This window comes from Plecotus auritus (genome assembly GCF_963455305.1).
Source record: "Plecotus auritus genome assembly, chromosome: 3".
NCBI lineage: Eukaryota > Metazoa > Chordata > Mammalia > Chiroptera > Vespertilionidae > Plecotus > Plecotus auritus.
In genome coordinates this window covers 212,321,729-212,348,002 of record NC_137772.1, presented here as the reverse complement: position 1 = coordinate 212,348,002, position 26,274 = coordinate 212,321,729, and the positions used below count along the sequence as shown (strand labels likewise).

General features: G+C 40.6%; 1 protein-coding gene and 1 pseudogene across 4 annotated transcripts in view; both read right to left on the bottom strand.

The window, feature by feature from the left end:
- Positions 1 to 26,274, bottom strand: part of MYBPC1 (myosin binding protein C1) — a gene marked incomplete at its 3' end in the record, with an annotated part of 97,663 nt that overhangs the window by 10,303 nt on the left and 61,086 nt on the right. For all 3 annotated transcript variants that reach the window (XM_080660723.1, XM_080660722.1, XM_080660724.1), the window contains 8 exons: positions 17,802 to 17,961; positions 16,398 to 16,502; positions 15,421 to 15,609; positions 13,450 to 13,584; positions 9,323 to 9,490; positions 6,233 to 6,321; positions 3,161 to 3,356; positions 2,336 to 2,475 (listed from right to left, as the gene is read on the bottom strand). In XM_080660723.1, coding sequence (XP_080516849.1) covers positions 2,336 to 2,475; positions 3,161 to 3,356; positions 6,233 to 6,321; positions 9,323 to 9,490; positions 13,450 to 13,584; positions 15,421 to 15,609; positions 16,398 to 16,502; positions 17,802 to 17,961 — 1,182 coding nt within the window. The remainder of the gene's footprint in view (positions 1 to 2,335; positions 2,476 to 3,160; positions 3,357 to 6,232; positions 6,322 to 9,322; positions 9,491 to 13,449; positions 13,585 to 15,420; positions 15,610 to 16,397; positions 16,503 to 17,801; positions 17,962 to 26,274) is intronic.
- On the bottom strand, positions 19,861 to 20,514 carry LOC308243345 (UMP-CMP kinase-like; annotated as a pseudogene). Its single transcript has one exon. The product of its transcript is annotated as a UMP-CMP kinase-like (transcript).

Below are 26,274 nucleotides of genomic sequence, written 5' to 3'. Positions count from 1 at the left end.
TTATTCTTATGAAAGATAATACAATAATTAATAAATAATACAAGAATGAACTTTGTGTGCCACGTAATCTCAACTGTAAATCTACTTTTGCCTACCATTGTATGTTGGCACAGATAATGAAAACAATGTTTATGGAAGGTATGAAAGACTATAGGAATTTAAGTGAAGAATAGCATCTGTAGCCACAACAAGGCAATGGTACAGTGATCTCCTGGGAAGTGCACTGGGCAGAGTGAGCATCTTGGGGTCCATAGGTTTGCCCCTGCTGAAATGCAACAGAAACACAGGGGTGTAGGGGTTAGGGATCATCCCCTGTCACTAAGCAGACCTGAGACATATGAAGCATCAGGAAAGTACTGGCTCATCTAAACTTGACTAGGTATCTAAGAAAACAAATATTGAGCAAGTCTGATGGGGATGGAAGAATGGAGGTACCACCTGAAGGAAATGTGGTACCTCTGGATTCACTGCCAGTCTCTAAGCCACAGTCCAGAGGAGAGCCCTCAATGTTAAGGAAATTCAAGACATGCAGTACTTCCCTTGCAAAGTCATCCATTGATCCAGCTCTCAAGCTGCCCATGTTTAGCTAAAAGATGTTGCTTTAAATGACAAATCTCATTTTGTCACATAACACCCATCCAGTGAGGGAAAAGACATGCTAGAAATAGTTTATGAAAAGGTGGGGCTTAAATGGCCCTTCCCAACTCCCCTCCCTTGTTCTATTATTAACCCTATGTAATTTCATAACCTATGTTCTTACTGCTATCTACTGGTGTAAATGTTTAAAGACTTCTTATTGGGGGTGGGAGGAGGTAGAAGATGGTAAAGGGGGGATAAATGGTGATGGAAGGAGACTTGACTTTGGGTGTTGAACACACAATACAATATACAGATGATGTATTATAGAATTGTCCACCTGAAACCTATATAATTTTATCAACCAATGTCATCCCAATAAATTCAACAGATGTTTTACTCTTCCTATGAGAGTGAAAAATGGCTCTATGCCATTGTATGTCCAAACTTTCATTTAATCCTTCATTCACTTACAGGCAGGTTGTAGTGGATGGATTCAGATTCAGGAAGACCGACACTCTAACATTTGAAATCTATTGATTTCAAACAAGTCATTTATACTTTCTGAGCCTCAGTTTCCTCATCTATAAAATATGGATAGTAATAATTCATACTTCAACTGAGTTTCTTCTTTTTTTAAAAAATATATTTTTATTGATTTCAGAGAGGAAGGGAAAGGGAGAGAGAGAAAAACATCAATGATGAGAGAGAATCATTGATTGGCTGCTTCCTGCACGTCCTCAACTGGGGATCTAGCCCACAGCCTGGGCATGTGCCCTGACTGGGAATCGAACCATGACCTCCTGGTTCATAGGTTGATGTTCAACCACTGAGCAACACTGGCCAGGCTGGGTTTCTTCTTGAACACCCTAAGCTCCTTCCTTCCTCAGGACCTTTGCACATGCTGTTCCCTTTAGAGTCTTTCTTTTCTAACTAGCAACCATGCTATTCAACATTTATTCTACAAGGAGAAAGAGTTGCATGGGTGTAAATCTGAGTCAGAATCCAGAGTGAGTAAATATTTGCTGAACAAATGAATCTATAAAATTCTATTAAGCATTGTGTGAGGTGCTTTTATTTTTTATTATTATTACTAGAGGCCGGTGCATGAAAATTCATTCACTGGGGGGGGGGGGGGGTCCCTCAGCCTGGCCTGCCCCCTCTCTGGGAGCCCTCAGGGGCGGGAGGTGACCCAGTGATCAGGGGAAGGCGATGCCCCCATCACACCTCTGCTGCTGCCACTGCCGGCAGTGCAAGCCTCGGCTGGCCCTGGTTACTTGAGCCTCGGGTGGCCCTGGGTGGCTGGGCAGCCACCATCTGAGGCTTGCCTGCACCTCGGGCCAGCCCTGGGCAGCTGGAGGGCTCCAGAGGCAGGTCGTGCTGTGCCGCCTGCCTGCTGCCCCAGCGGGGCTGAGGGGACTGGGCACCGCCATCTTGTGGCTGTGGGCACCGCCATCTTTGTGAGGGTGTGATGGTCAATTAGCATATTCCCTCTTTATTAGGTATTATTATTATTATTATTATTATTTATTTTAGCTTCACGATAACCAAGCAAAGTAAGTATTCATGAACCTACATGATAGACAAGGAAGATGGAGATCAAAATGATGTCCATGTGCCTGTGGTCTTAAGCGGCAATGTTGGGATTCAAATCTGACTCTTAAGTCAACTCATCTCTCCATGGCCCATGGGTTCCACATGAGAGAGGACCTCCTGCTTCCCCCTTTACTTCTGGTGAAATGTGATTTTGCTGCCTTACCATGCTCTTCTTGTCAGCCTTCTGGATCGTGTACCCTGTAATGGCCGCATTTCCATCGTCCTTTGGTGGTGTCCATGTTAGGGCAACATTCTCTCCCCAGACATCCTCAATTTTCACAAGTTGGGGTGGACCCGGACGGTCTACAGGATTAATTCACAGCATCACTGGAAGGTCACTTTCCCTCCCAACCTAGTGTTGCTTCAGGAGGATATTTTAAAACGTCCCCCCCTCCCTACATCTCTACCCACATTTCTTGAACCATTCTTAAACGTCAGAGAAGTGGAATGCACTCTACCTAAACTTATCTGGAAACTTGATTTTCATCTTCCTGGGGGAAAAAAGGATTTTGAAAAGAAAATTAAAATGAAATCTCAGACCTTATTAACTACCCCTCCAGGGCAGCCTACTGGCATTGAATCACAAGGCTACGCTGCCTAATTGGGAAAGTAAGCTGATACTGGCTGTGTCCAGAATCTACAATGTTTTCTATGCAAGAATTCAACACAGGAAGTAGTTCTATTGTTGAGGAGTTGAGAAACAGAGTACGAGAGGACTGAATTGTAAAGCAATACAGATGTTTTCCACTAAAAAGTATATCCATTCATTTTCTTTAATATAGATGCCCCGTCTCCCATGATTAGTCCTTTTAGTGAAAAATTGTTCTGAAATGCTAACAAATCTTACTAATTTATGGTAAGAAATTTTTTAAAAAGAATTTTATGTAGAGCCAGCCTCACACAAATTGTTGCTTTAGCCTTAATGACAAGGACAATTAGTCCAAATCCTGAGCTGACAGGACGTTCTAGTTCCTTCTTCCAAACCTACCCACGATCTGGATGTCAATCGATGCACTTTCCACGAATTTCTCCACTTTGACTTCCAGATCATATTTCCCCGAGTGGCTCCTCTCCGCTTTTCTGATAAATACGATTGTGTCAGTCTCAGAGTTGCGAATGTTGATTTGATTTTTATCAATTTCAGCACCATCCTTCTTCCAAGTTAATTCTGGTCTTGGTTTTCCCTAAAAAGGAAGCCGGAGAAAGGAGAGGGGGAGGGAAATCAGATTGTCTCAATGTTGTTGTTGTTTTTTTCTACTATTACAAAAAAAATGACAATGTCTTGCCCTGTTCAAGGCAAAGTTGGCAAAGAGCCTGGTGGTGGGCAACTAGAGCAGCAACAGTAATTCTCGCTGCCTTAGTTATATCCTGCATACAAGGCACTACATTAGGTACATGAAGTTTATTATTTCCTGTAATCTTCATATCAAGATAGTATCATCATCCTCACTTTTTGGATAAGGAGTTAAATGACTTGCCCCAGGCCTTGCAGCTAAGGAAGCATTAGAACCAGGTTTTACTGCCAGGTCTTCTCTAGTTCCAAAGCCTACACAGCACAGCATAATGGTCAAGAGCATGGGCTCTGGGGCCCTGGAGTCTACATTTGGACTCTGATTCCACCACCGAATAGCTGTGTTTCCTTGGGTAAGTTACTTAAATTCTCTGTGCCTCAGTTTCCCAATTTGTAAAACAAGAACAAGGACAGTACTGCCTCACAGGGGGTTATAAAGATGAGTTCTTTAGAAGCTTCTGTACACTACGTGCTTTATTAATATCATCTAAATGTGAATGATTATTATTCCACCTTTTATTCCTGCTCATTTCAGACTTTTCTATAATTCTCTCTCTCTTTTTTTTTATAGCTGTTGAAACTATTCTCTCAAAGCAGATTTTGTGTCCAGCTAGAGTGGCTCAGTAGTTGAGTGTCGACCTATGAACTGGGAGGTTGCCGTCTGATTCCCGGTCAGGGCACATGCCCGGGTTTCAGGCTCTATCCCCAGCAGGGGATATGCAAGAGGCAGCCAATCAATGGTTCTCTCTCATTATTGATGTGTTGTTGTGTTTTTTTTTTTTTTCTCTCTCTCTCTCCCTCTGAAATCAATCAATCTAAAAAAAGCAGACTTTGAGAAATTATAATCTCACTCATGGACATGAGTTTCAGTTTATATGACAAAGAAACTTCCTAGGATTCCTGAGCTCCCAGGCTCACCCCAAAGGTGGGAACCAAACATTCATTCAGTCAGGTGAGGCACGGCCTTCCTACGGCTCCTAATAGGGCTTATTGATAAGTTATGATAAGGAATGTGATGGCTCCTAGTGTGGCTTATTGACAGGCTATGATAAGGAATGTGAAAGACACACATCAAACCCCCGCCCACAGAGCTGGAAAATGGCTGGGGGTGCTTAGACTTGCACATGGAAAGTAGAGAACAATATGGTTAAGATAAGGAAAATCAATTCCAGGTCTTTCCTTAAATGTATGCTCTTAACTCCTGGGGGAGGGGGAGGGGTTATTGAGTTCTCTGATAACCTATAAGGTAAGAAAAGCACTGGATTAAGTGTCAGGAGACATGGACTCTGCTCTTGGTACTGGCATTTACTTGCTGTGTGACCTTGGGCAAGTCACTTAACTTCTCTGACCATCAGTTCCTTCTCTTTTCAAACGAGGATAAAGAAATCTGCCCTTCCTGCCTCACAAGGTATTTTTTCAAATTAAATGAGAAAATGTTTATGAGAACTCTAGAGGTTATACAAACATGGAGCAGTCTTGTCAGCCCCTTCCTGGCAGCTAAGCAACCTGGGAGGCCATACCTACGAGGTCCCTGTTCTCATGCTCTTTCCTCTCCCAGACCCAGTGACAGAAATGAAACACACAGACCCCCAAAATCTGGGAACTGGGATGAGCCTAGAGGTAGAAATGATTCAGCAGCTCCAGTCCAGCGCTGGGGCTGAGTGCTGCCTTGTCCCAACTCCTGCTTTTATGTGAGGCTGTGGAGGAGAGAAGTGGGAGGAACCTTGCCAAGTCATCTCCTTCCCCCTCTACTGTGTTTACACTCACGTCCTCCCTGGCTTTCATTCTGATTTCACACATGGTGTATGTGGAGGATAACAAACTGCCTCTTCTGAGGTGTGGGCCCCTTGGCTTGAGTTGACCGTCTTGATAGCTTGGTTTTCATGAGGCTCTGAGTTTGAATGAACTCTGTGTGTGTGTGTGTGTGTGTATGTGTGTGTGTGTATGTGTGAGTGTGTGTTTTCAAATGTGCACAGGGACCTACATTCTAATGCCATGCTGCCTGATATAATAGCAACATGTGGCTAGTTAAACTAAAATTAGTTATAATTTTAAAAAATTGAAAATTCCTAGTTGCACATTTCAGGTGTTCAACAGCCACATTTGGCTGCTGGTTACCGTGTTGGAGAGCGCACATATAAACATTTCCTCCATCACAGAAAGTTCCATTAAACAGAGGCAAAAAAAAAAAAAGTGTCAAGTAAGGGTGTGTTGATGCAGTGTGTGTGTGTGAGACCAAAACTGATTACTGCGGGCAAAGTCTAGTTAATCTTATAAACAACAAATTCTTTCGATGGAGCAATGAGTTAACAATGTTCACATTTTTTTCAGTTAGTGGCACTGAGACATCAAATTTCAGTAATGTCCTTTATTGGAATTCTGCTTCGTTTGGGATAATTGTGAGAAGGAATCCCACGTTGTTTTCCTGAGAACTTCACTTGGAATGAAGGTCAGTTTAACAGATGTGTAGGGCCAGAAAGAGTCTCCAAGCATTTCTTGTTTTGGTTTCTCCTCGATTTTTCCTCCCTGCCCCACCAGAGTCCCAGAGCTTCAGGTCTCATTTGTGTCATGCAGAAGGAAAATCTATGACAGTTTTATAGATTTCTCTTTTACAGCAGGAGATCATCACTCCCCAAATCTCTTCCCTTATTTAGCTTCTCCCTTGGAGGAAATCCTGAGTCCTGATGAACATCCACACTAGAGCATCTCCCCTGACTTCTTACACACCCCAGCATTGCAAGAGAAAACGAGCGAGCCCTGAATTGTTACCTGGAAAGGTATAACCAGGTTGACAGCTTCTCCAACTCTGCGGATATAGGTTTGCTTCAGGTGCCGGGGGATGCGAATCTTGGGAGGCTCTGTGTGAGAGGAGCATAGCACAATTTTGCGATCAGTATAGTGCCCTGGAAATAGCCTTATATTGGCATACTGACAGGATGCTCACTGCTCGTCTTTGCAGTAAAACTTAGATGGGCCACTAATAGATAGTATAGGGTAACTCTGGTTCCAATTGTTTTCTTCCAAGCAATGTTTTAACAGTTTAACACAAAAAAATTATCCTTAATCTCTTTGATTTTATTGCAACTTCCTATTTTTATTGCCATTATAAGCCTAAAGCAACTTTATAGAAAAACACCAAATTTTCTCTTGGGACCTTGTACATATTTTTCATAGTGTCCAACAGGGAGTATATTCTCCAATGAACAACCCATTAAAGGTCTATAGACACCACATTAGCTGGTAGGACTGCCTATTCTTTCTTACCAGAAAAAAAAATGATTTAGCACTGAGGACTTGCTATTGAGATGATTCTGTTGGCATTTTATAGTAACTTTTTCCCTTGTGCTATCATGAACTGCATAATAAGCAACTCTAGCATACTGTGTATTAATGTCCATTAGTTCAACACCAAGAAGATACTAGAACATGTTGCTGCAAATCCATTAGGAGCAGGGAGTCAAAGGCTCATGGGCTCACAGGGATGATGCAGGTCTCATCACTTGGGTACTCATATGTGACAGACACTGGGCTAAATGCTTCTCATGATGGGATCAATTTAAACCTCTTAGCCACCACAGGGGCTATGTACTGCTTTACTTTATAATAAAGAAATGGGAGCACAGGAGTTAAGGAAGTTGCTCTTGGCGACACAGGCAAGATTAGAACGTGGAGTCAGCCTGAGGGCCCATGCTCTGCTTAGAAGCACAGACTGCAGAGTCACAGACCATCGATCAGACACGTAACAGATCGATCTGATCACAGACTCCTGTTCTGTAAACTCAGGATGATAACAGCATCTAATTTGTAGGATTGTTGTGAGGATGAAATAATGTTATGCATGTAAAGCATTTAGCATAATGGTCAAGAAGAGTAAACTTTAGCCCAGCCGGTGTGGCTCAGTGGTTGAGCATTGAACTATGAACCAGGAGGTCATGGTTCAATTCCTGGTCACAGCACATGCCCGGGTTGCAGGCTTGATCCCCAGTAGGGGGCGTGCAGGAGGCAGCTGATCAATGATTCTCTCTCATCATTAATGTTTCTATCTCTCTCTCCCTCTCCCTTCTTCTCTGAAATCAATAAAATATATTAGAAAAAAAGAATAGTGGGAGTGGGGTGGAGGGGGCAATGGTAAGATATGTACACATATAATACCTTATTAAAAAATAAAATCTTAAAAAAAGAAATGCAAAAGCAAAAGAAAGAAAGAAAGAAAGAAAGAATAGTAGTAAACTTTAGGAGATAATGATGATATTGATGATGTCGATGATGAGGACAGAATGTTGGGGTTGGAAGAGAACCTGGAGATCCTCCCACTCCCTAACTTAACGTGTGAGGAAAAAGAGACTCAGTAAGGATAACCAGCAAACTGAACCATCATCATAATAAAAGCTAACACAGAGTGAGGGCTTAGCACTCTGTGAAACAAGCAATATGGATTCATTTCTTTGATTCCCACAACTGCTGAGGTAGTAAAAACTATTGCTGTCTCCATCTTACAGATGAAGAAATCAAGGTTCAGAAAGATCAAGTCTCTTACCCGAGACCGCATAAATAAATGATGGAAACATTTTTAAGTTTTAGAGAGCTGTCAAGTCCATGGTGATGGATAACATTTTTCCAAAATTCCAATTTTTGCTGAAAAGCTCTTTTTTATTTCATTGACAAGATGACAACCAATAGTGTAAATTGTTTTCCTTGAAGTGACAGGCTTGCGCCATTCATTTTCTAGAAAATGTCTGCCAGGTAACCAAATCTGACAAGACATTGTTTGTCACATGGTCATTCTTTCAAGTAAAAATGGAATTTCATGAAACAAGTCACTAGTTTAGCCTCTAATTCAGTTGCACGAGGGCTTTTCCTAGAAACAACCCTTATACGATGGTACACAGCACAGGGCGTCATGCATACTGTGCCTTTTATTGTCGCAGAGTATAGGAAAAAAAGTGTACTCAAGCACCAAGCTTTAAGAATACTAATGATTTTATGCCACATCAAGAACTGGCCCTTTTATTTTAGCTGCAAGTGCGTGGTGGGTAGGAAGATAAGAAAGAGTAACAGCTGGTGTTGCCGACTTGATCCACGCTAAGGCACCAGCAGTTTTACCCATGATCACTTTCATACCATTAGAGCCAGGGGTCCTCAAACTTTTTAAACAGGGGGCCAGTTCACTGTCCCTCAGACCGTTGGAGGGCCGGACTATAGTTTAAAAAAAAAACTATGAACAAATTCCTATGCGCACTGCGGGCCCGGGACAAGTCGGCTGCTAAGCAAGACAGGCAGCAGCACCCGGCGGGCCGGATAAATGTCCTCGGCGGGCCGCATGTGGCCCACAGGCCGTAGTTTGAGGACGCCTGAATGTCAAACAGTGTGTCCAGATTACTAGTTCTCTCTCTCTCTCAAGTCAATGGTGAAGAACCCAGTGAGGCTAACTAATTGGTCCTCACACGAAGTTATAAACCCAAGCTACCCTCCACACTGCCTGAAAAGAGCTGTGCTTTTTTTTTTTAATTTTAAAATATGTTTTTATTGACTTTAGAAAGGGAGAGAGAGAAACTTCAATGAGAGAGGAACATCATTGATCAGCTGCCTCCTGCACACCCCCTACTGGAGATGGAGCCTGCAACCCAGGCAATGTGCCCTGACTGGGAATCTAACCAGTGACCTTTTGGTGCGTGGGTCAGTGCTCAACCACTGAGCCATACAGGCTGGGCTGTTTTGTTATTTTTAACTCCCAGGAAGCATGAATACAATATCAAAGGAGTGATGACGAAATAGAAAGTTTTGAAGCAGAAAGGGATTTAAGAAATAAAAGCAAATAATGTAAAAGGGAGATAACATGTTGAAAGGCTCACCACCTACCTATGATTTCCTTCACAAGGATGGGCTGAGAGTAGTACTTGGGCTCGCTGGCACCGGCTGCGTTCACAGCCTTCACACGCACAAAGATCTTTGCATCCGTGGGCAGACCCGTGATGGTGAACTTGGTCTTGTCGATCAGATCTGTGTTTGCAACTACCCAGTCCTCAGCTAAAATCCACAAAAGAAAAAGAAGGCAAAGCGGTGTTTAGAGAAACAATAATCTTAACCAGTACAGTCAACTGCAAATTAGTACTTTACTCATAATTACATCATTTGGCCTGGACTCAGACCACGTGTGTGGCTGGGCATTTTTCATCCTTAAATGAAAAATGGCCTGTACTGGCTAATGCAAGTAGCAGGAAGAAGGACAATCAGATTCTGTTATTTCTCAAAAACCTCTATTCAGTATACTAGGGTCTCTTGCATAATAACTGTCCCAAAGAATTTGGCAGCAGTTGTACAAGGAAGGGTGTAACCATGCTATCTAGTCATCCATGTACATTAAAGTTCAGAAACACAGGAGAAAACGTTATTCTTATGAATGAGAGACAGAATTTCATAGTAAATTTCCAGTCACATAATCTCTCTGGTTTATTACTATCAGATGCTAGTTTGTTACTATGAGATGCAAACATGAGGATAGGGAATCTGATCATGCTCCCATTTACGAAGACAATACGCATATACCCACGAAGCGCAGGGGCCGAGACCTCCTAAGGAGTTGGCACAATTCTTCCACCTCAAGCCAGCATCCAGGGCTAATAACTATTTCAGCTTCTAAAAGTTCCTATGCATTATGCCCACAGGACAAAAGAAGGCTTGGATCCCACATTATGAACTCACTGCCCACGCCCGCCTCCCTCCATCTCTAAGGACTTTGCTTGTGTGTATGGATGGTGGGTGTACTTCATGCTGGGTTATGGGCATTCCCAGAAACTTTATCATAGAGTAAGAAAGTGTGAAAGCTTTCAAAGAATACTTTACCTGATGACAGATCATATGCAGCCTCCCCATTTTCATCAGACAGTTTTGCTGATGTACCTTTGAGAATCCGTCATTAAAATTAATTAAAGACACCCACTGTCACACCAGAAGACTATGTATCAGTAGTCAGCATTCTCTGTTAGTAAAGTATGCAAAGTATGCAAAGATATTTGTCTTCAGAGCAGTGACGGAAGAGACCAAACACGTTAGGGGGGCAGGACGGGTTCCTGAGGAGGGGCGTGGCCTGCTTTGCTCAGACTGTGGTTTTTGTCCTGTGGCACCGGCCACAGAGAAGAGGAGGAGAAAGGAGCCTGAAGCACCTCCAGCTGTGGGAATAAGAGGTAGAGAAGAACCAGGCAAGACCCTGAAGAGAAGGGAGGAGCAGGCCCTGGACTCCACAGGGGAGCAGTGCACAGTAGAACAGTCCATCCTTGCTCCTGCCCCAGCCACCCCAGCCTGGGAGGGTCCCCCAAGTTCCCAGGGAATGAAATGCTCCCGTGATGGGGCGCATGCATCAGTCTGGGAGTGAGGACACTCATAATAAGGCCAACCCTGTCTTACCAGGGCTCTAATTCTCAAAGGAAATGGAAACTGCCCCAGCTGCCGAGGAGGCAGCCCCTGGTTGCCAGGAGAGCAAGCTGTTGGTCAAGAAGACAAGGGAACTAGCTTTCTCTGCATTCTGCAAGAGTGGAGGAGATGGTGCTGGCTCACAGGGTGGTCACGGGCACACCCCACTGGTTTGGCATGATGACTTTCTGGGTATCGGGACTGCACTGGCCCCCCATGGAACTTTCCCTTCTGTCTTATTCCAACCTTTCTAGGAGTACTAGTATCAGGGAGAAGGAGCAGGAAGCCAGAATATCCTGGTGGCTGGGAGTGTATGTTGATAATAAAAATTACTTAGGACTTTGAAAAAGAGATACATCTTTAAGCCAGTGGTTGGTCTGGGAACTACTGTGCTGACATTTTCAAAGTCAAGAGACAATTGATGAGCAAGTGAAATCAGGAGGCAGAAAACGTGCATGAAAGAGCAAAGAACTAGTAAAGAAGAAAATTTCAAGAGAAAACAGGACGCAATGGGACCCGAGGGGAACAAAACTAGCTGATCCCTTCACCTTTGAACCACTTTCGCTGAGGGAGCAAAGAGAAGAAGGAGCGAGAGTGAAGGAAGAAAACAGAGAAGAGTAAAATGTTGCAGGCGTTAAAAAAAACCAAACAAGAGAAAGGCAGAGTCAAAACCAACACACCATCTTATAGAAGGAAGAGTTCTCTTACAGAATAAAACCTGACATGTCGAAAAGCATTAAACACTACAGAAAATTAGTCTAGAGGACAACAGCCATTAAAAGAGAATGAAGAATAGGGCAGCCACATGAAAGAAGTAAGAAAAGACTGCAAGAAGAAAGATGTACACGTTCCATAGAAAGCTAATTCCAAAACGTTATGTGGCAAAATATATACATAATAATGACTGTGTACATATATATATGTATAGGCTTATACATATATATCTACACAGACCACACACAAAATCATGTAAAATACACTTCGTTGTATTTTATCTAAGGTGGGCAACATCAAAATGACAGCCATGTATCATTTTGCTGTATCTTCTTACTTTTTAAACCTATCAGAAAGAAAAGAGTAAAGAATTTGCTCCGGGTCATACATATACAAAAGGTTTGTGGTCAGCAGCCACAACACATATAAGATTGGGGAATTCTGGGTGATACAGACAACAGAGTGAAGTGCTCATGATTTTTTTGAAACGGTGGGGGGTTGCGGGGGGAGGGGAATGCAATGGGAATGAACCATATTAAGTTCTCAAGAGTTTATCTGTTGTCCCCCTCCCATGCTGAGATAACTCTGGGAACTTTCTTAGAATGTCCCCACTGGTTTTGGTTAGTGGCTTTCTAAGCCCTGGAGAGATAAGCCTCGTGCTCTGTGGGCGCAGCGCATGTAAATGGAACTGAGTGTTACCAGGAGGCTCCATCCCCCCTCCTCTTCCTCCCCGCTGACCACCCCTGGTCATTTCCACAGGTGCCCCAATCCAGGGTCAGGGGTTTCTTTCTCAGCAGTTTTCTCTTCATAAGAAGTTTCTTCTGCATCATGGTGTTGCCTCCGGGGGAGGTGCATTTGTAGTCCCACTCCTGACTTCCCAAGTGTGCTCTGTGGTCTCTCTGTCCTTCATGTAAGACCCAAGTTAAAGTCTGAGGTCCAAAACGTTTTCCTTAAGGCTACCTCTTGGCTCATCCTTTGTGGATATGAATGTGCTTCCCTGAGGGTGGTTTACCTACCATCGTCTAGAGTGGAGCCCGAGTCCAGAGCTGGGGCAGTTTGATTCATACATTTTCAAGCCATGACAAGTAGGAAATCAAGAAACATTAGAGGCTTTGAGTGAATTTCACTTCCTTTTTGGTTTTCGGTACACTCTGGCCCATATTTTCATGTGCCATTTTCTCTTTCTCTGTGGTTTTTATCAGCAATTGTTTTCCTGCTTCTTTTCTGCTCCTAAATTTGAGTGCTTACATTTTTAGGTATCCCAAGCCCTGGGAGAGGTTACTGCCACATGTGCAATCCATTTGGTACTCCATGTGGGATTTAACGCTGCTTTCTTGAAACACTAAAAAGCTGTCCTTAATTCTTCTTCTTCCTTTTGGTTTCCCACTTTAGAAGGCAGGGGATGATCACTAAAGAGCCAAATATGTAGTCGCTCTTTATTCCCCAGAAAGAGGCAGCTCTTTTGATTGCTGACCTCTGCTCAGTTTAGGGTTGAGATTTTCAAATTCGCTTCATTCTCACTAGACTTTTATTTTGCTTTAGTACAACTTAATTCCACCAATTCAAGAACTGGAAGTTCCTGAACTATTTTCAGCATCCCCTCCCTCCTATATCTTGACTTAGATCAATGGTGCTGTCCCATCGGGCAGCCAACCTAGGATTTTTTTGAGATCTTAATTTGCTAGCCTCGAGTATCAAAGAAGGGCTACATTTTTATCCATCTTAGAAGGATGACCTTTGGCTTGTCATTTTCAGTAGGCAGGAGGTGAGTTCCCAAGAGAGAGAAACAAAAGGAAGGGGGGGGGCGGTGCATATCTCACCTAGTGATGATGGTATTCATTTTAACCACGAATGGTACTTACTTCCTTCAAGGCAATACTCTAGCACATAGCCATCTAAACCTGCGGCACCAATCTGATCTGGGGGCCGCCACTTCATTGTGACAGTGGTGTCAGTTACATTGTCAACAGCCAGAAGTGTAGGAGGGCTGGTTACAGCTTCAAAGATAAAAGAGACAGAAAAAGAAGAAATTATTAACTGCGGAGGTATGGCACCAGGAATGGTAACAAAATGAGCTAGGATACAAATAAAAATATACACAGAAGACCCCCTTAGTAAAATTAAATGAAGACTCCTCAGCATATGCTGTGTGTAAAGATCCACTAGACATGGAAACATTTTATTTTATTTTTAAAAAAATATTTTTACTAGAGGCCCGATGCATGAAATTCGTCCACTTGGGGGTGGGGGTGCCTCAGCTGGGCCTGCGCCCTCTCGCGGCCCGGAGCCCTTGGGGGATGTCCGACTGCTGGCTTTTGGACATCCTTAGTGCTGCCGCAGAGGAGGGAGAGGCTCCTGCCACTGCCACTGAGCTCACCAGCCATGAGCCCGGCTTCTGGCTGAGGAGCACTCCCCCTGTGGGAGCGCACTGACCACCAGGGGGCAGCTCCTCGCTGAGTGAGATCAAGTCGAAACCAGCTCTCCAACATCCCCTGAGGCAGTGGTCCGCAAACTCATTAGTCAACAGAGCCAAATATCAACAGTACAATTGCAATTTCTTTTGAGAGCCAAATTTTTTAAACTTAAACTTCTTCTAACACCACTTCTTCAAAATAGACTCGCCCAGGCCGTGGTATTTTGTGGAAGAGGCACACTCAAGGGGCCAAAGAGCCGCATGTGGCTCACGAGCTGCAGTTTGCTGACCACGGCCCTGAGGGGTCCCGGATTGTGAGAGGGTGCAGGCCGGGGAGGGACATGGAAGGTTGGCCAGCTGGGGAGGGACCGTGGGAGGGCTCCAGGGCATGTCTGGCCCATCTCACTCAGTCCCAGGACCCCAGCAGCAAGCTAACTTACTGGTCAGAGCATCTGCCCCCTGGTGGTCAGTGCACGTCATAGAGAGTGGTTGAGCAGCTTTAGCATATCATTAGCATATTACGCTTTGATTGGTGGAATGGACAACCAAACACTTAGCATACTAGGTTTTTATTATATAGGATTGATTTCAGAGAGGAAGAAAAAGGGAGAGAGAGAGATAGAAACATCAACGATGAGAGAGAATCATTGATCGGCTGCCTCATACATGCCCCATACTGGGGATCGAGCCCACAACCCAGGCATGACCTCCTGGTTCACAGGTCAATGCTTAACCACTAAGCCATGCTTGCTGGGCCACATGGAAATATTTTAAAATGCTGCCACATGTTCCCTCCAATTTGGGAGGTTAGTGTGGAGGCTGGGAGGCCCTAGGAAGTTAGAAAAAAGTCAAAGTTTAGGATCTAATGATCTAAAATAACTCTCTAAAGTACAAACTCTTGTATTAAGTCTTTCTATTGAAAAAAAAATTCACTACTATAAAATAGCGAAGGCCTCACTGTCTGTTTCTTTGTCTTTGCTGAACTGACTTTTTTGGTTCAATAGATAACACTTAAGATGTGCTTGTAAAGCAAAGACTAGTTCTGAAGCGTGTTTCATTGAACGGATCTCAATCTGTTTTAGTTACAGTGTTTACACAAGGTGCTGGGTTATACCTTCAGAAGGACAAATGGCGTGTGGTCATGTGTCAGTGAGTTCAGCAACATGTTTTCAGTGGGAAGCAGAAACTGGAGCCACCCACAGCTATCATTGGAATTCTGGTCATCAATTCCAGGGCCAACATTAGGAAAACATTCAACTCTACCAAATTTCTTGTCAGAAACTAGTCCTAACCACCTCCAACCTCCTGCTCACTCACCACTCTAAGAAGCCTCTAGATCGGCTCCAGTTGGAGGTCAGAAGGAAGCAGTCATAATCTGGGGTAATGATTTCCAGGAAAGAACACATCTCTCCTGACTTACCCAAAGGAACGAATGGCTTGGAGGGCATACTGGGCTTGGAGATGCCGATGGCATTGACGGCAAAGATACGGACCTCGTAGGCCACGCCTTCAATCATTTTTTTGGGCTCAAAAGTTGTTTCTTTGCAGAGCTCAAAATTCAGCCTCATCCACCTGGAGCTTTGCTTCTTTTTCCTCTCAATAAAATATCCTACAGATGACATAAAATAGAAATGCAAGTTTTTTCTCCTTGGTCTCCAAAACTATACTTTGTCAGATATTAGAAGTTCTTCAATTTTCCAATATTCTCTGCATTCTAAGTCAAAGAGTCATGTATGTTATTTTTAAACCACCTTATTTCATCAGTTGTTGAGATTATAGGGAATACAAGTATTAACAGCATAGGAGAAAGGAAAAATAACAGGACTAGAAACAAAATTAGAATTGTACTAAGAAGAAAAGAGAAAAATAGATAATAGATACGTAGGTCATACCAATTTATAGAGTTGGTATAGTTGAGCAATAGATTTAGCTCTGAGTCCAAACAATATAAAGGGGAAATGACCAGTTTTTTGAGTAAGTAAAAAAGAGTTTTTATTCCATACAGAAAGCAAATTCTCTAAATATTTAACTCTAAAATAAATTTCCCCATAGACACAATTCTACAAAACTAGACATTTACTTACTAGAATGGTTTAAAGTTAGACTCATAGTGTTTCAATATAATTAAATATTATGTCAAATATAAATGTCAACCAAAAAAGAGAACACGCAATCACACAATATTCATCAGGGCTATTAAAACCCTTGAATACGTACAAAGCATCCTAAAATACAGTATTTCATTTTGAAAGAATATGCAAAACAGTATAATAAATTTTCTTCTAAATACCAAATTTTTAATGTACTCTGTACTAATTTTTAATGTACTCTGTACTAATGTGCACAGAGGACACCAACTCCAGTGGCAGTTCCACAGACTGACCAGCATGCAGTTACCTAAGATTGGGGACCCTCCATCGTAGGCAGGAGGCTCCCAGTTCATGATGCACCAATCATCTCCCACATCTGTCACATTCGGTGCCACTGGAGGATCAGGGATGTCTGTAGCAAACAAAAACATAGAATAAAATAAGAGAGAGAGCACATGCAAAGAAAAATGTTAATTGGAAAATGTGCTTTTTGGTGATAATCATAGAAGCAGTGTTATTTCTGAGAACTTTTGCACGTTTACTGAAATGCACTTAGTAACTAATTTTAGCAAAAACTCATGCTTCCTCTGAGATATGAGAAGGTAAGCCAAATAAAAATAAGAATCCTTTAAAAGTAGTGTCACAACTTAGATAACAAGCCCCACATGGAACCCAAGACTCTTGTTCTTTACCTTGAGAATAGTAACTAAGAAACAAAATGTCCAATGTGATTTTGTTTTTTTTTTAACTACAACGTGAACTTCCAGCAGAACTGAATCCAGGATGGTTTATTGTGAATTTTACAATAGTTGGAAGACTCAAGATGTCCATTGATAAAAATCCAAGTAAAAATGATAAGTCACCATGCCTTGTAAATATAGTTCAGTGCCTGATAAAATGACCTTAGTTTATGGTCAATCTGAAATATGTTTAAGGGACATCTGAAGTGTGATAAAGAGTTCATGAAACCTAGGATCACCAATAATCTGCTAGACTCATTTCACTTGGATTCAGGCTCAGGAAAAATGTACTTAGACGGTCATCGAAGGACCAAGACAGACTTACTCCTCTATAATGATTGTGATGTGGGAAATTATTTAACATTTGTTTCAGTAACTTTAGAGGACGCCGAAAGGGAATATGACTATGAAGAGCTACTGACCAGCACCCAGAATGGCTGTCTCAGTTACTCATTCCTACAGTATGTCCTCCATGCTACAAAAAAAGAGGAAGGAAAGGAAAAGAGAAGGAAAGAAAAGATAAGAAGTGTCAAAGATAAAGAAAGACAGAGATTTATAATATAGAGCCCAACTATGTTTCTCTTTGTTGCCTACCCAGAAATGTTGAGAGAATCAAGAGCTGACGGTGTACTCATGATCTAGACATGCCAACTTGTGTTTAGAAGTTTACTGATCCAGTGGACTTACCACAACTTTATATATCTATATCTATATCTATACCTATAGATATAGATATATTGATATATATATTGATAGATATATATTGATTTCAGAGAGAGGAAGGGAGAGGGAGAGAGCGATTGAAACATCAATGACGAGAGAGAATCATTGATTGGCTGCCCCCTGCACACCCCCCACTGGGGATCAAGCCCGAAACCCGGCATGTGGCCCTGACCAGAATCAAACCTGGGACCCTTTAGTCCACAGGCCAATGCCCTATCCACTGAGCCAAACCAGATAGGGTGACTTACCCACAACTTTAATCTTGATGCTGGCATGTGCTTCTCCAGCTTCATTTTTCAGATTTATATTGTAAACACCAGAATCATCTCTTTCAGCGACATCGATAACCAGAGTGCTGCTGTCAGGGTAAGATTCTGCCCTTATCCGGCCACTGCCCTCCGTGATGGCCTAAGGAGGAAAGAAATAAAATGTGGCATGACCTAGACAACAACAAGGACTATACGGGAGTGCCGTATAACCTAAGCTGGACAAGGTACTAATGCCTAAAACACACATTCTTAGTTTAATCTTCCATCAACCCTAAGGACAAAGGTATCATCCCACTTTACGCATGAGAACACTGTGGCCCATGGCCACATGGCTAAGAAGTGGTAGAATTGGATTTTGACTCCAAAGCCCACCAAGCATTAATTCACCAAAGAAAAAGTTGGAGGACTAAAAACATGAGTACAGAGTGTTATTCTAGGAGAGAAGTCTCTTTGCATATGAAATTAGAAATTCATTTCAGAAACTAAACAGTGATTTCTTTCGTGTTTTAGAGGTCTTGAAATTTTAAAAATATTGAAGAGGTTTGAAGGTCACAATGCCCATTTTTCATAAAGTTAATTGAGTATTGATTTTTCCCTTCCAAGAGGACACAGGGAATGAACATCTCATTCCCAAAGTGAGGTTGAGCATTCTATTATGTTTTCATTTTTTCCTTCTCCTCCTCTTTCTTTCCATTTTTCTTAAACCATAATTTAAAGCAGCATTACACTTTTTTCATTTATAAAATATATTTATTATTTTTCTGACCAAAGTGCAGTGATTTTTAAATCTTCTTAAACAAATAACTATGAAAAAAATATTCAAGAAAATAAAATACAAATGGGAAGTTTAACCATTTAGATTTCTTATACTTTATACTAAACCTTATATTTAGTCTAGAAAACAAACCAAAAACAAAAACAAAAAACAAAAAACCCCCCAAACCACTTCACCATAAACCTAGTACATGCATTTCAAGGTTCTAAGTGCTAGGAATTTTGTTGAGGTCAATTTCATCATTAATAACACTATACAACAGAGCATAAGGAACACATGTTACCCTCAGATTTATGTCAGAATAAAACTGACAATTCTGCCAGGCTCTGAGCCCCCAGTGCCCCCATCCCAACCCTTGGAAGCAGACTATACCCTGTCACACAGCTTTGTAAAGTTGTGGTAAAACTAAAATGTAGCCTAAGTTTTCTTACCTTTCTATAGGATATGGTCAATTATTGGATAAATACTAAAACACTTCTAGCAATTCATCTTATGAGTTTGTTTACCAAACACATTGTGCAAGAACTAACTACACAAAAAGTTCCTTTGGAATTTGGTCCACAAATTCACTGAGCAGGTTGGAAATTTAAAACCTGCAAGAAAGCCGAAACCGGTTTGGCTCAGTGGATAGAGCGTCAGCCTGCAGACTGAAAGGTCCCAGGTTTGATTCCGGTCAAGGGCACGTACCTTTGTTGCGGGCACATCCCCAGTGGGAGGTGTGCAGGAGGCAGCTGATCGATGTTTCTCTCTCATCGATGTTTCTAACTCTCTATCCCTCTCCCTTCCTCTCTGTAAAATATCAATAAAATATATTTAAAAATATAAATAAATAAATAAATAAATAAATAAATAAAACCTGCAAGAAAAAGAGGAAGTGAGGAATCCCTAACCCTGACACCTTGTAATCACTAAAGGGATATACACATACTAAAAAATTTTGCTCACAGAAGGCACAAACTATAAAAGGGATATCCTTATTGAATAAAAACAAAGAACTAGGTAATTCCCTTCTCTGTTTTGTGAGCACCACAGCTAAGACAAATTTAGACCCCGATTCACTGTCTATTCCTGTGACTAAATAAATAAATAAATAAATAAAATTGGAAGATAAAAAAATATAATTTGTCTTACTATATACTTTCTGGCCAGTAATTGTGATGTAATTATGAAAGATTAAAATTGCCTTAAAAAGGGATTGTGATAGCAACTATCAAAGCAATATTCAAGCACGATTTCAAGGATGTTTTCAGATTTAGTTTAGAGTTAGCCTTCTTTGTCAAAAATCCTCACAACTTCATCAAAAACTTCACCCACAGATTTAGAAGTATCTATTTTCTTGACTTGCTCCATTTCTTCATATGAGTCAATAACTGGCTTTGTGGACTGAAGATAGGTTTGAATTTTCTTTTCCATGCTCTCTCTGTTGTCACCACTACTCTTTCCCTTCTCAAGACATCATACAATACAGATCTCATTATCACAATTAAAAAAAAACAAAAAACAGAACGAAAGATACATCTGCCTTCCCATCCATGGTCCTGTTCCAACCTTGAAGGTTGTCTTCAGATCTTGGAATTTATTCTTCTGAGTATTTGCAGCCATTATCTGGTCCATCTCCCTCTTTAACAAACTGGCAATTATCTCGACTGGCACAATCTTTCCTTCTTTAATGTACTTTTCAGTAAGTTCACCATACTCTGAATCTGGGTTTTCCCTTTCATCACGAAGGAGTTCTCCTGCAGAAAGGTGTGTGTAGCCATATTGCTCGATGATGCAGGCGCACTGGGTCCCTTTGCCAAGAACGAACCAGCCAGCAGCTTCATGAGGCCATGAAGCCAGCGGGTCACCAGCGGGAAACGAAGACCCAGGTTTTGCAGCAGCCTGCAGCCACAGTGGCTCAGCAGGCACAACCAGCATCACATTTTTTTCTTTTTGGTTCCCAGGTTATAGCTTCTATATGATAACGAACAGCCAGTATACAAAGAGGCGAAACAGAGACGATCAAGGTAACTTTAGGTCATCTAAGTAACTTGCCACTAACTATTGTTAGCTCTCTACTCTATTGTCTCTGGATTAGAACACATAAATCTTCAATAATAAAAGATTTTGACAACAGTAAGAATACCTGAAATAGTTTTCATGATTTTTGTTTTATAATAGAACAAAATTTTTATCATAGTAGCCAAATTCTAATCTTAAGATTATACAAGATGTTCTGCTTTTTTTCATGTGAAAAGAAAAATATTTATTTAAGGTGGTGTTATATTATCCTCAGTTTTCTATGTTTTATTTTGCTTATTATTGTGCTACAATGTGCATAAAGTAAAATTCACACTTTTTAGATTTACAGTTCTATGAATTTTGACAAATTTATATGATTCTGTAACCACCACCATAATGAATATACAGATTATTCCTATCACCACCAACAGTGTCCCCATGCAGTCACGCACTCACCCCACACTCTGACCCCCCCCCCCCCCCCCGGCAATCACTGGTCTCTTATCTGATAGTTTTCCCTTTTTGAAATTCCATGTAAATGAAATCAGTGTGTAGCCTTTTGGATCTATTTTCTTTCACTTAGCATGATGCTCTTTCAATTCATCCATGTCTCTGTATGTATTATTAGTACACTAGAGGCCTGATGCACGAAGATTCATGCAAGAATGGGCCTTCCTTCCCCTGGCTGCCGGCAGCGCCTTCGCTCTGCCCGGAGCTGCCTTTCCACCTTCGCCCTTCACACGCTGTCCAGAGGCCTGGAGCAGCTGGGGTGATGCGGAATGCCTGCATCATTGCCATGGCTGCCAGCCGCTTGGCACCTGCATATGCAAATTAACCCACCATCTTTGTTGGGTTAATTTGCATACTCACTCCTGATTGGCTGGTGGGCATTGTGAAGGTAAGGTCAGTTAGCATGTTACTTTTTTATTAGGTAAATTCCTTTTTTCTGTTGGGTAGTATTCCATTGTATAGTTCGTGTGCAGTTGATTTATGTATGTACAAACTATGTTTGTACAAATGAACTTTTGAGTCATTTCCATGTTTTAACAATTATAAATAAAGCTGCTATAATCATTTATGTATAGGTTTGTGTATGGACCTATGTCTTCATTTCTCTTGAGTAAGTATGTAACAATAGCATTGTAGAGTTGTGTAGTTAAGTTCACAACTTTATAAAAAACTACCACACTATTTTCCACTTTCCAAAGTAACCTGAAACACTAATTCAAAAAAAATATATGCACCCCTATATTCATTGCAGCATTATTTACAATAGCTAGATTTGGAAGCAGTTCAAGTGTCCATCAGTAGATGAGGGGATAAAAAAAGCTGTGGTACATTTACACAATGGAATACTACTCAGCCGTAAAAAGAAGGAATCTTACCTTCTGCAACAGCATGGATAGAGCTAGAGAGTATTATGCTAAGTGAAATAAACCAGTCAGAGAAAAACATTTACCATATGATTTCACTTATATGTGGAATCTAATGAACAAAATAACTAACAAACAAAATAGAGACAGATTCATGGATACAGAGAACCGACTGACAGCTGTCAGAGAAGATGGGTTTGGGGGCTGGGTAAGAAGAATGAAGGAATTAAGCAAATTAAAAAAAGAAAGACTCATGAACACAGACAACAGTATGGTGATTGCCAGAAGGGAAGGGGCTGAGGGGAGGTAGAAGAGGTTAAAGGAGGGATCTATGGTTATGGAAGGAGAATTGACTTGGGGTGGTAAACACACAGTACAATATACAGATATGTATTATAGATTGTCCATCTGAAACCTTTTTATTTTCATTAACCAATGTCTCTCCAATAAATTCAATAAAAAATAAAGTGATTATTTATAGGTAAAAAAAAAAACAAAAAAACAAAACACTCAAACACCCAACTTTCCAAAGTGGACATACCATTTTGTTTTCCCACCAGCAATGAGTTTAATTGTTCCATATCCTTCCCAGCATTTGGCACTGCCAGTTTTTTAAAACATCTTTTTAAAAATACTTTTTTGTCCAACTTCTTTCACTTAGAATAATTATTTTGAAATTCATCCACATTGTTGCATATATCCTTAATTCATTCTTTTTTATTGCTGACTAACATTCCATTGTGTGACTATCCTAGAATTTGTTTATTCATTCACCTGTTGATGGACAATCGCATTGTTTTCAGCTTTCCGATAATACAAATTAGGCCACGGTACCATTTGTTCTAGTGGATTTTTTGTACATTGTATTTTCTACAACTATAATTATGTCACATGAAAATAAATGCAGTTCTGCTTCTTCTTTCCAATATGATTACCTTTTATTTCTTTTTCTTTCCTGATTGCCCTGGCTAGAACCTCCAGTACGGTGTTGAAGACAAATGGTGAGGGTAGACATCTATGTCTCTTTTGTTCCTGATCTTAGGGGCAAAGCATTCACTCTTTCAGCATCTACTTAATGATAGTAATAGGATTTTCATGGATGTCTTTTATCATGTTGAGAAAGTTCCTTTCACTTCCTAGTTTCCTGAGAGATATTAGGAAAGGTTGTTGGATGTTGTCAAATGTCTTTGTGTCTACTGATATGATCATACTTTTTCCCCTTGGTTTATTATATGGTAAATTACATTAATTGATTTTCAAATGTTAAACAACCTTTGCATTCTTGGGATAAATTCTACTTTGTCATAATGTAGTATTCCTTTTATATATCTTTGGATTCAATTTGCTAAATTTCGTATAGAACTTTTTCATCTATGTTCATGAGTGATATTGGTTTGTAGTTTTCTCTTTTTATAATGTTTTTATTTTTCTGATTTTGCTATAAGAGTAATACTGGCCTTCAAGAGTGAATTGAGAAATATTCTTCTCTCTTCTCCAATTTTCTGGAAGAGTTTGTGCAGAATTGGTATTATTTCTTTATTAAATGTTTGGTAGAACTCTCAATAAAGCCATCTAGACTTGGGATTTTCTTTGTGACAAGTTTTTAACTACAAATTCTGTTCCTTTTATAGATAGAAGGCTATTCAGTACTGATTTAGCAGAATTTACAAATTCTGATATGTGGTGTGTTCATAAATATTCTCTAATTTTACTTATGATTACTTCTTTAATTTATGAGTTCTTCAGAAAAATGTTCCTTGGTTTCCAACTATTTGGAAAATTTCCAGATATCTTTCTGTTATTGCTTTCTAATTAATTCCATTGTAGTCAGAGAACATACCTTGCATAACTTGAATCCTTTAACATTACTGAGACTTTTTTATGGTTTATCTTGGTAAATTTCCCACCTGCTTATTAACATAATGCCCATTCTGCTTTTTCAATGGAGTATCCTATAAATGTCAATTAGTTCAAGATGGTTGATAGTGTTCTTTGAATCTTCTGTATACTTAATGATTGCCTGTCTTCTTGTTCTATGAACTATTGAGAGAAGAATATTGAAATCTCTAATTTATATATTTATATATTTCTCTTTATATTCAATTTTATATCTTGCTTTTTCCCCCTATTAGTCCCATCTGTTCTTCATGCTTCTTTACTGCCTTTCTTTTGAATTAATAAATGTTTTGGTGATTGCATTTTATGTCCTTTGTTTACTTATTAATTATAAATCATTTTTTATTTTAGTAGGTCCTTTAGGGTTTATAGTATACATCCTTAACTTTTCAGGGTCTACCTTCACATGATATTATAATAGTTCATGTATACCAAAGAAAAGAAACTTACAATAGCACACTTCCATTTTATTTCTACTGATCCTTACTTCCATTTCTCCCCACTTGACCTTACGTTTTTATTGTCATAAATTTTACTTACACCTATGATATAAGCCACACAGTGCATTGTTATTATTTTTCAGTCAATTATCTTTTTAAGAGATTTAAATATTGAAAAACCTCTTATATGTTTATCTATTAAATGTAGTTACCATTCCTGATGCTCTTTGTTCCTTTGTGAAAATGTTTCATCTGATATCCTTTTCCTTCTAACTTAAGGACTTCTTTTAGCATTTCTTATAGTTCAGGTTTGCTGCTGATGCTTTTTTTTAGATTTTATATATCTGAAAATCATTTTATTTTGCCTTCATTTCTAAAAAGTATTTCTATCAAGTATAGAATTCTAGGTTGACAGTATTTTTCTTTAAAGATATTGCCCCACTGTATTCTCACTTGCCTTGCTTCTAGAGAAATCTGAAGTCATCCTTGCCTATGTTCCTATGTATTAAATGTGACTTTTTTCTCTTTCTACTTTCAAGGTTTTTTTCCTACTCACAAGCTTAGAGCAATTTAATTATGATGAGTCTTGGAGTCATTTTCTTAATGCTCCTTGTGCTTGGTTTTTATTGAGCTTCTTGTATCTGCATTTATAATTTTTGCCAAATTTGGAAACATTATTATTTCTTTAAACAGTTTTCTGACCCTCTTTTAAGACTCCAATTGCACTGCTTGAAGTTATTCCATGGCTCAATGATACTTTTTTTTCCTCTAGAAAATAGAAAAGGAAGAAATACTCTCCAGCTCTTTGATGATGATGATAATAAGTATGATGAAGAAGAATAAATTAGTTTTAGATTTACTCCAAAATTGAACAGACAGTCCAGAGAGTTCTCATATAACCTGTCCCTACATATGCACAACCTCTCCCACTATTAACACCCCATGTCAGAGTAGCACATTTGTTACAGTAACACATTATTATCACGAAAAGTCCATAGTTTACATTAGGGTTCACTCTTGGTGTTGTACATTCTATGGGTTTTGACAAATCTATAATGATATGTATCCAAAATTATAGAATCATATGGAGTAGTTTTGCTGCCCATAAGACATCCTATATAATAAAAGCCTAATATGCTAAGTGCACGGTCATCTGGTTGGCCATTCAACCAATCAAAGCATAATATGCTAATGATAAGCTAAGGCTGCTCAACTGGTCACTATGACGTGCACTGACCACCAGTCAACCAGTCAACCAGTCACTATGATGTGCACTGACCATCAGGGGGCAGATGCTCCAACTGGTAGGTTAGCTTGCTGCTGGGGTCCAGCCGATTGGGACTGAGCAAGATGGGCTGGACACATCCTGTAGCCCTCCCTCGTCCCTCCCTGGCTGGCCAACCTCCCATGTCCCTCCCTGGCCCCGATCCTGCACTGGTGGGGTCCCTCAGCCTGGTCTGTGCCCTCTCGTAATCTGGGCTGAGGGACCTTCCCCCAGTGCACAAATTTCATGCACTGGGCCTCTAGTCCTATATAATAAAAGGCTAATATGCAAATTGTCCCCAAGGGCAGAGTTTGATGGACCAGGAATTAGATGCGTGCTGACCACCAGGGACAGTGGAGGCACTTCCAGCCCCGATGGGCCCCAACAAGAGCGGGACTGTGGTGGGATGGTGGAACAGGTGAGCGGGTTGCCCCACAGATTGGCCCTGATTGCCGGCCAGGCCTAGGGAACCCTACCCGTGCACTAATTTCATGCACTGGGCCTTTAGTTTTATATAAGAATCCATAGGGTTACATATGAGCTGATACTAGTCTACCACTACAACCTTATTATTCGCTCCCTCACTCTACCCCAGTCACACTGGCTTTCTTTTTATTCTTCCAAGACATCAAGTTCGTTCTCTCCTTTTATCCTTTGCACTTGCATTGACTTCACCTGAAAATCTTTCTCCTTTGATCTTCAC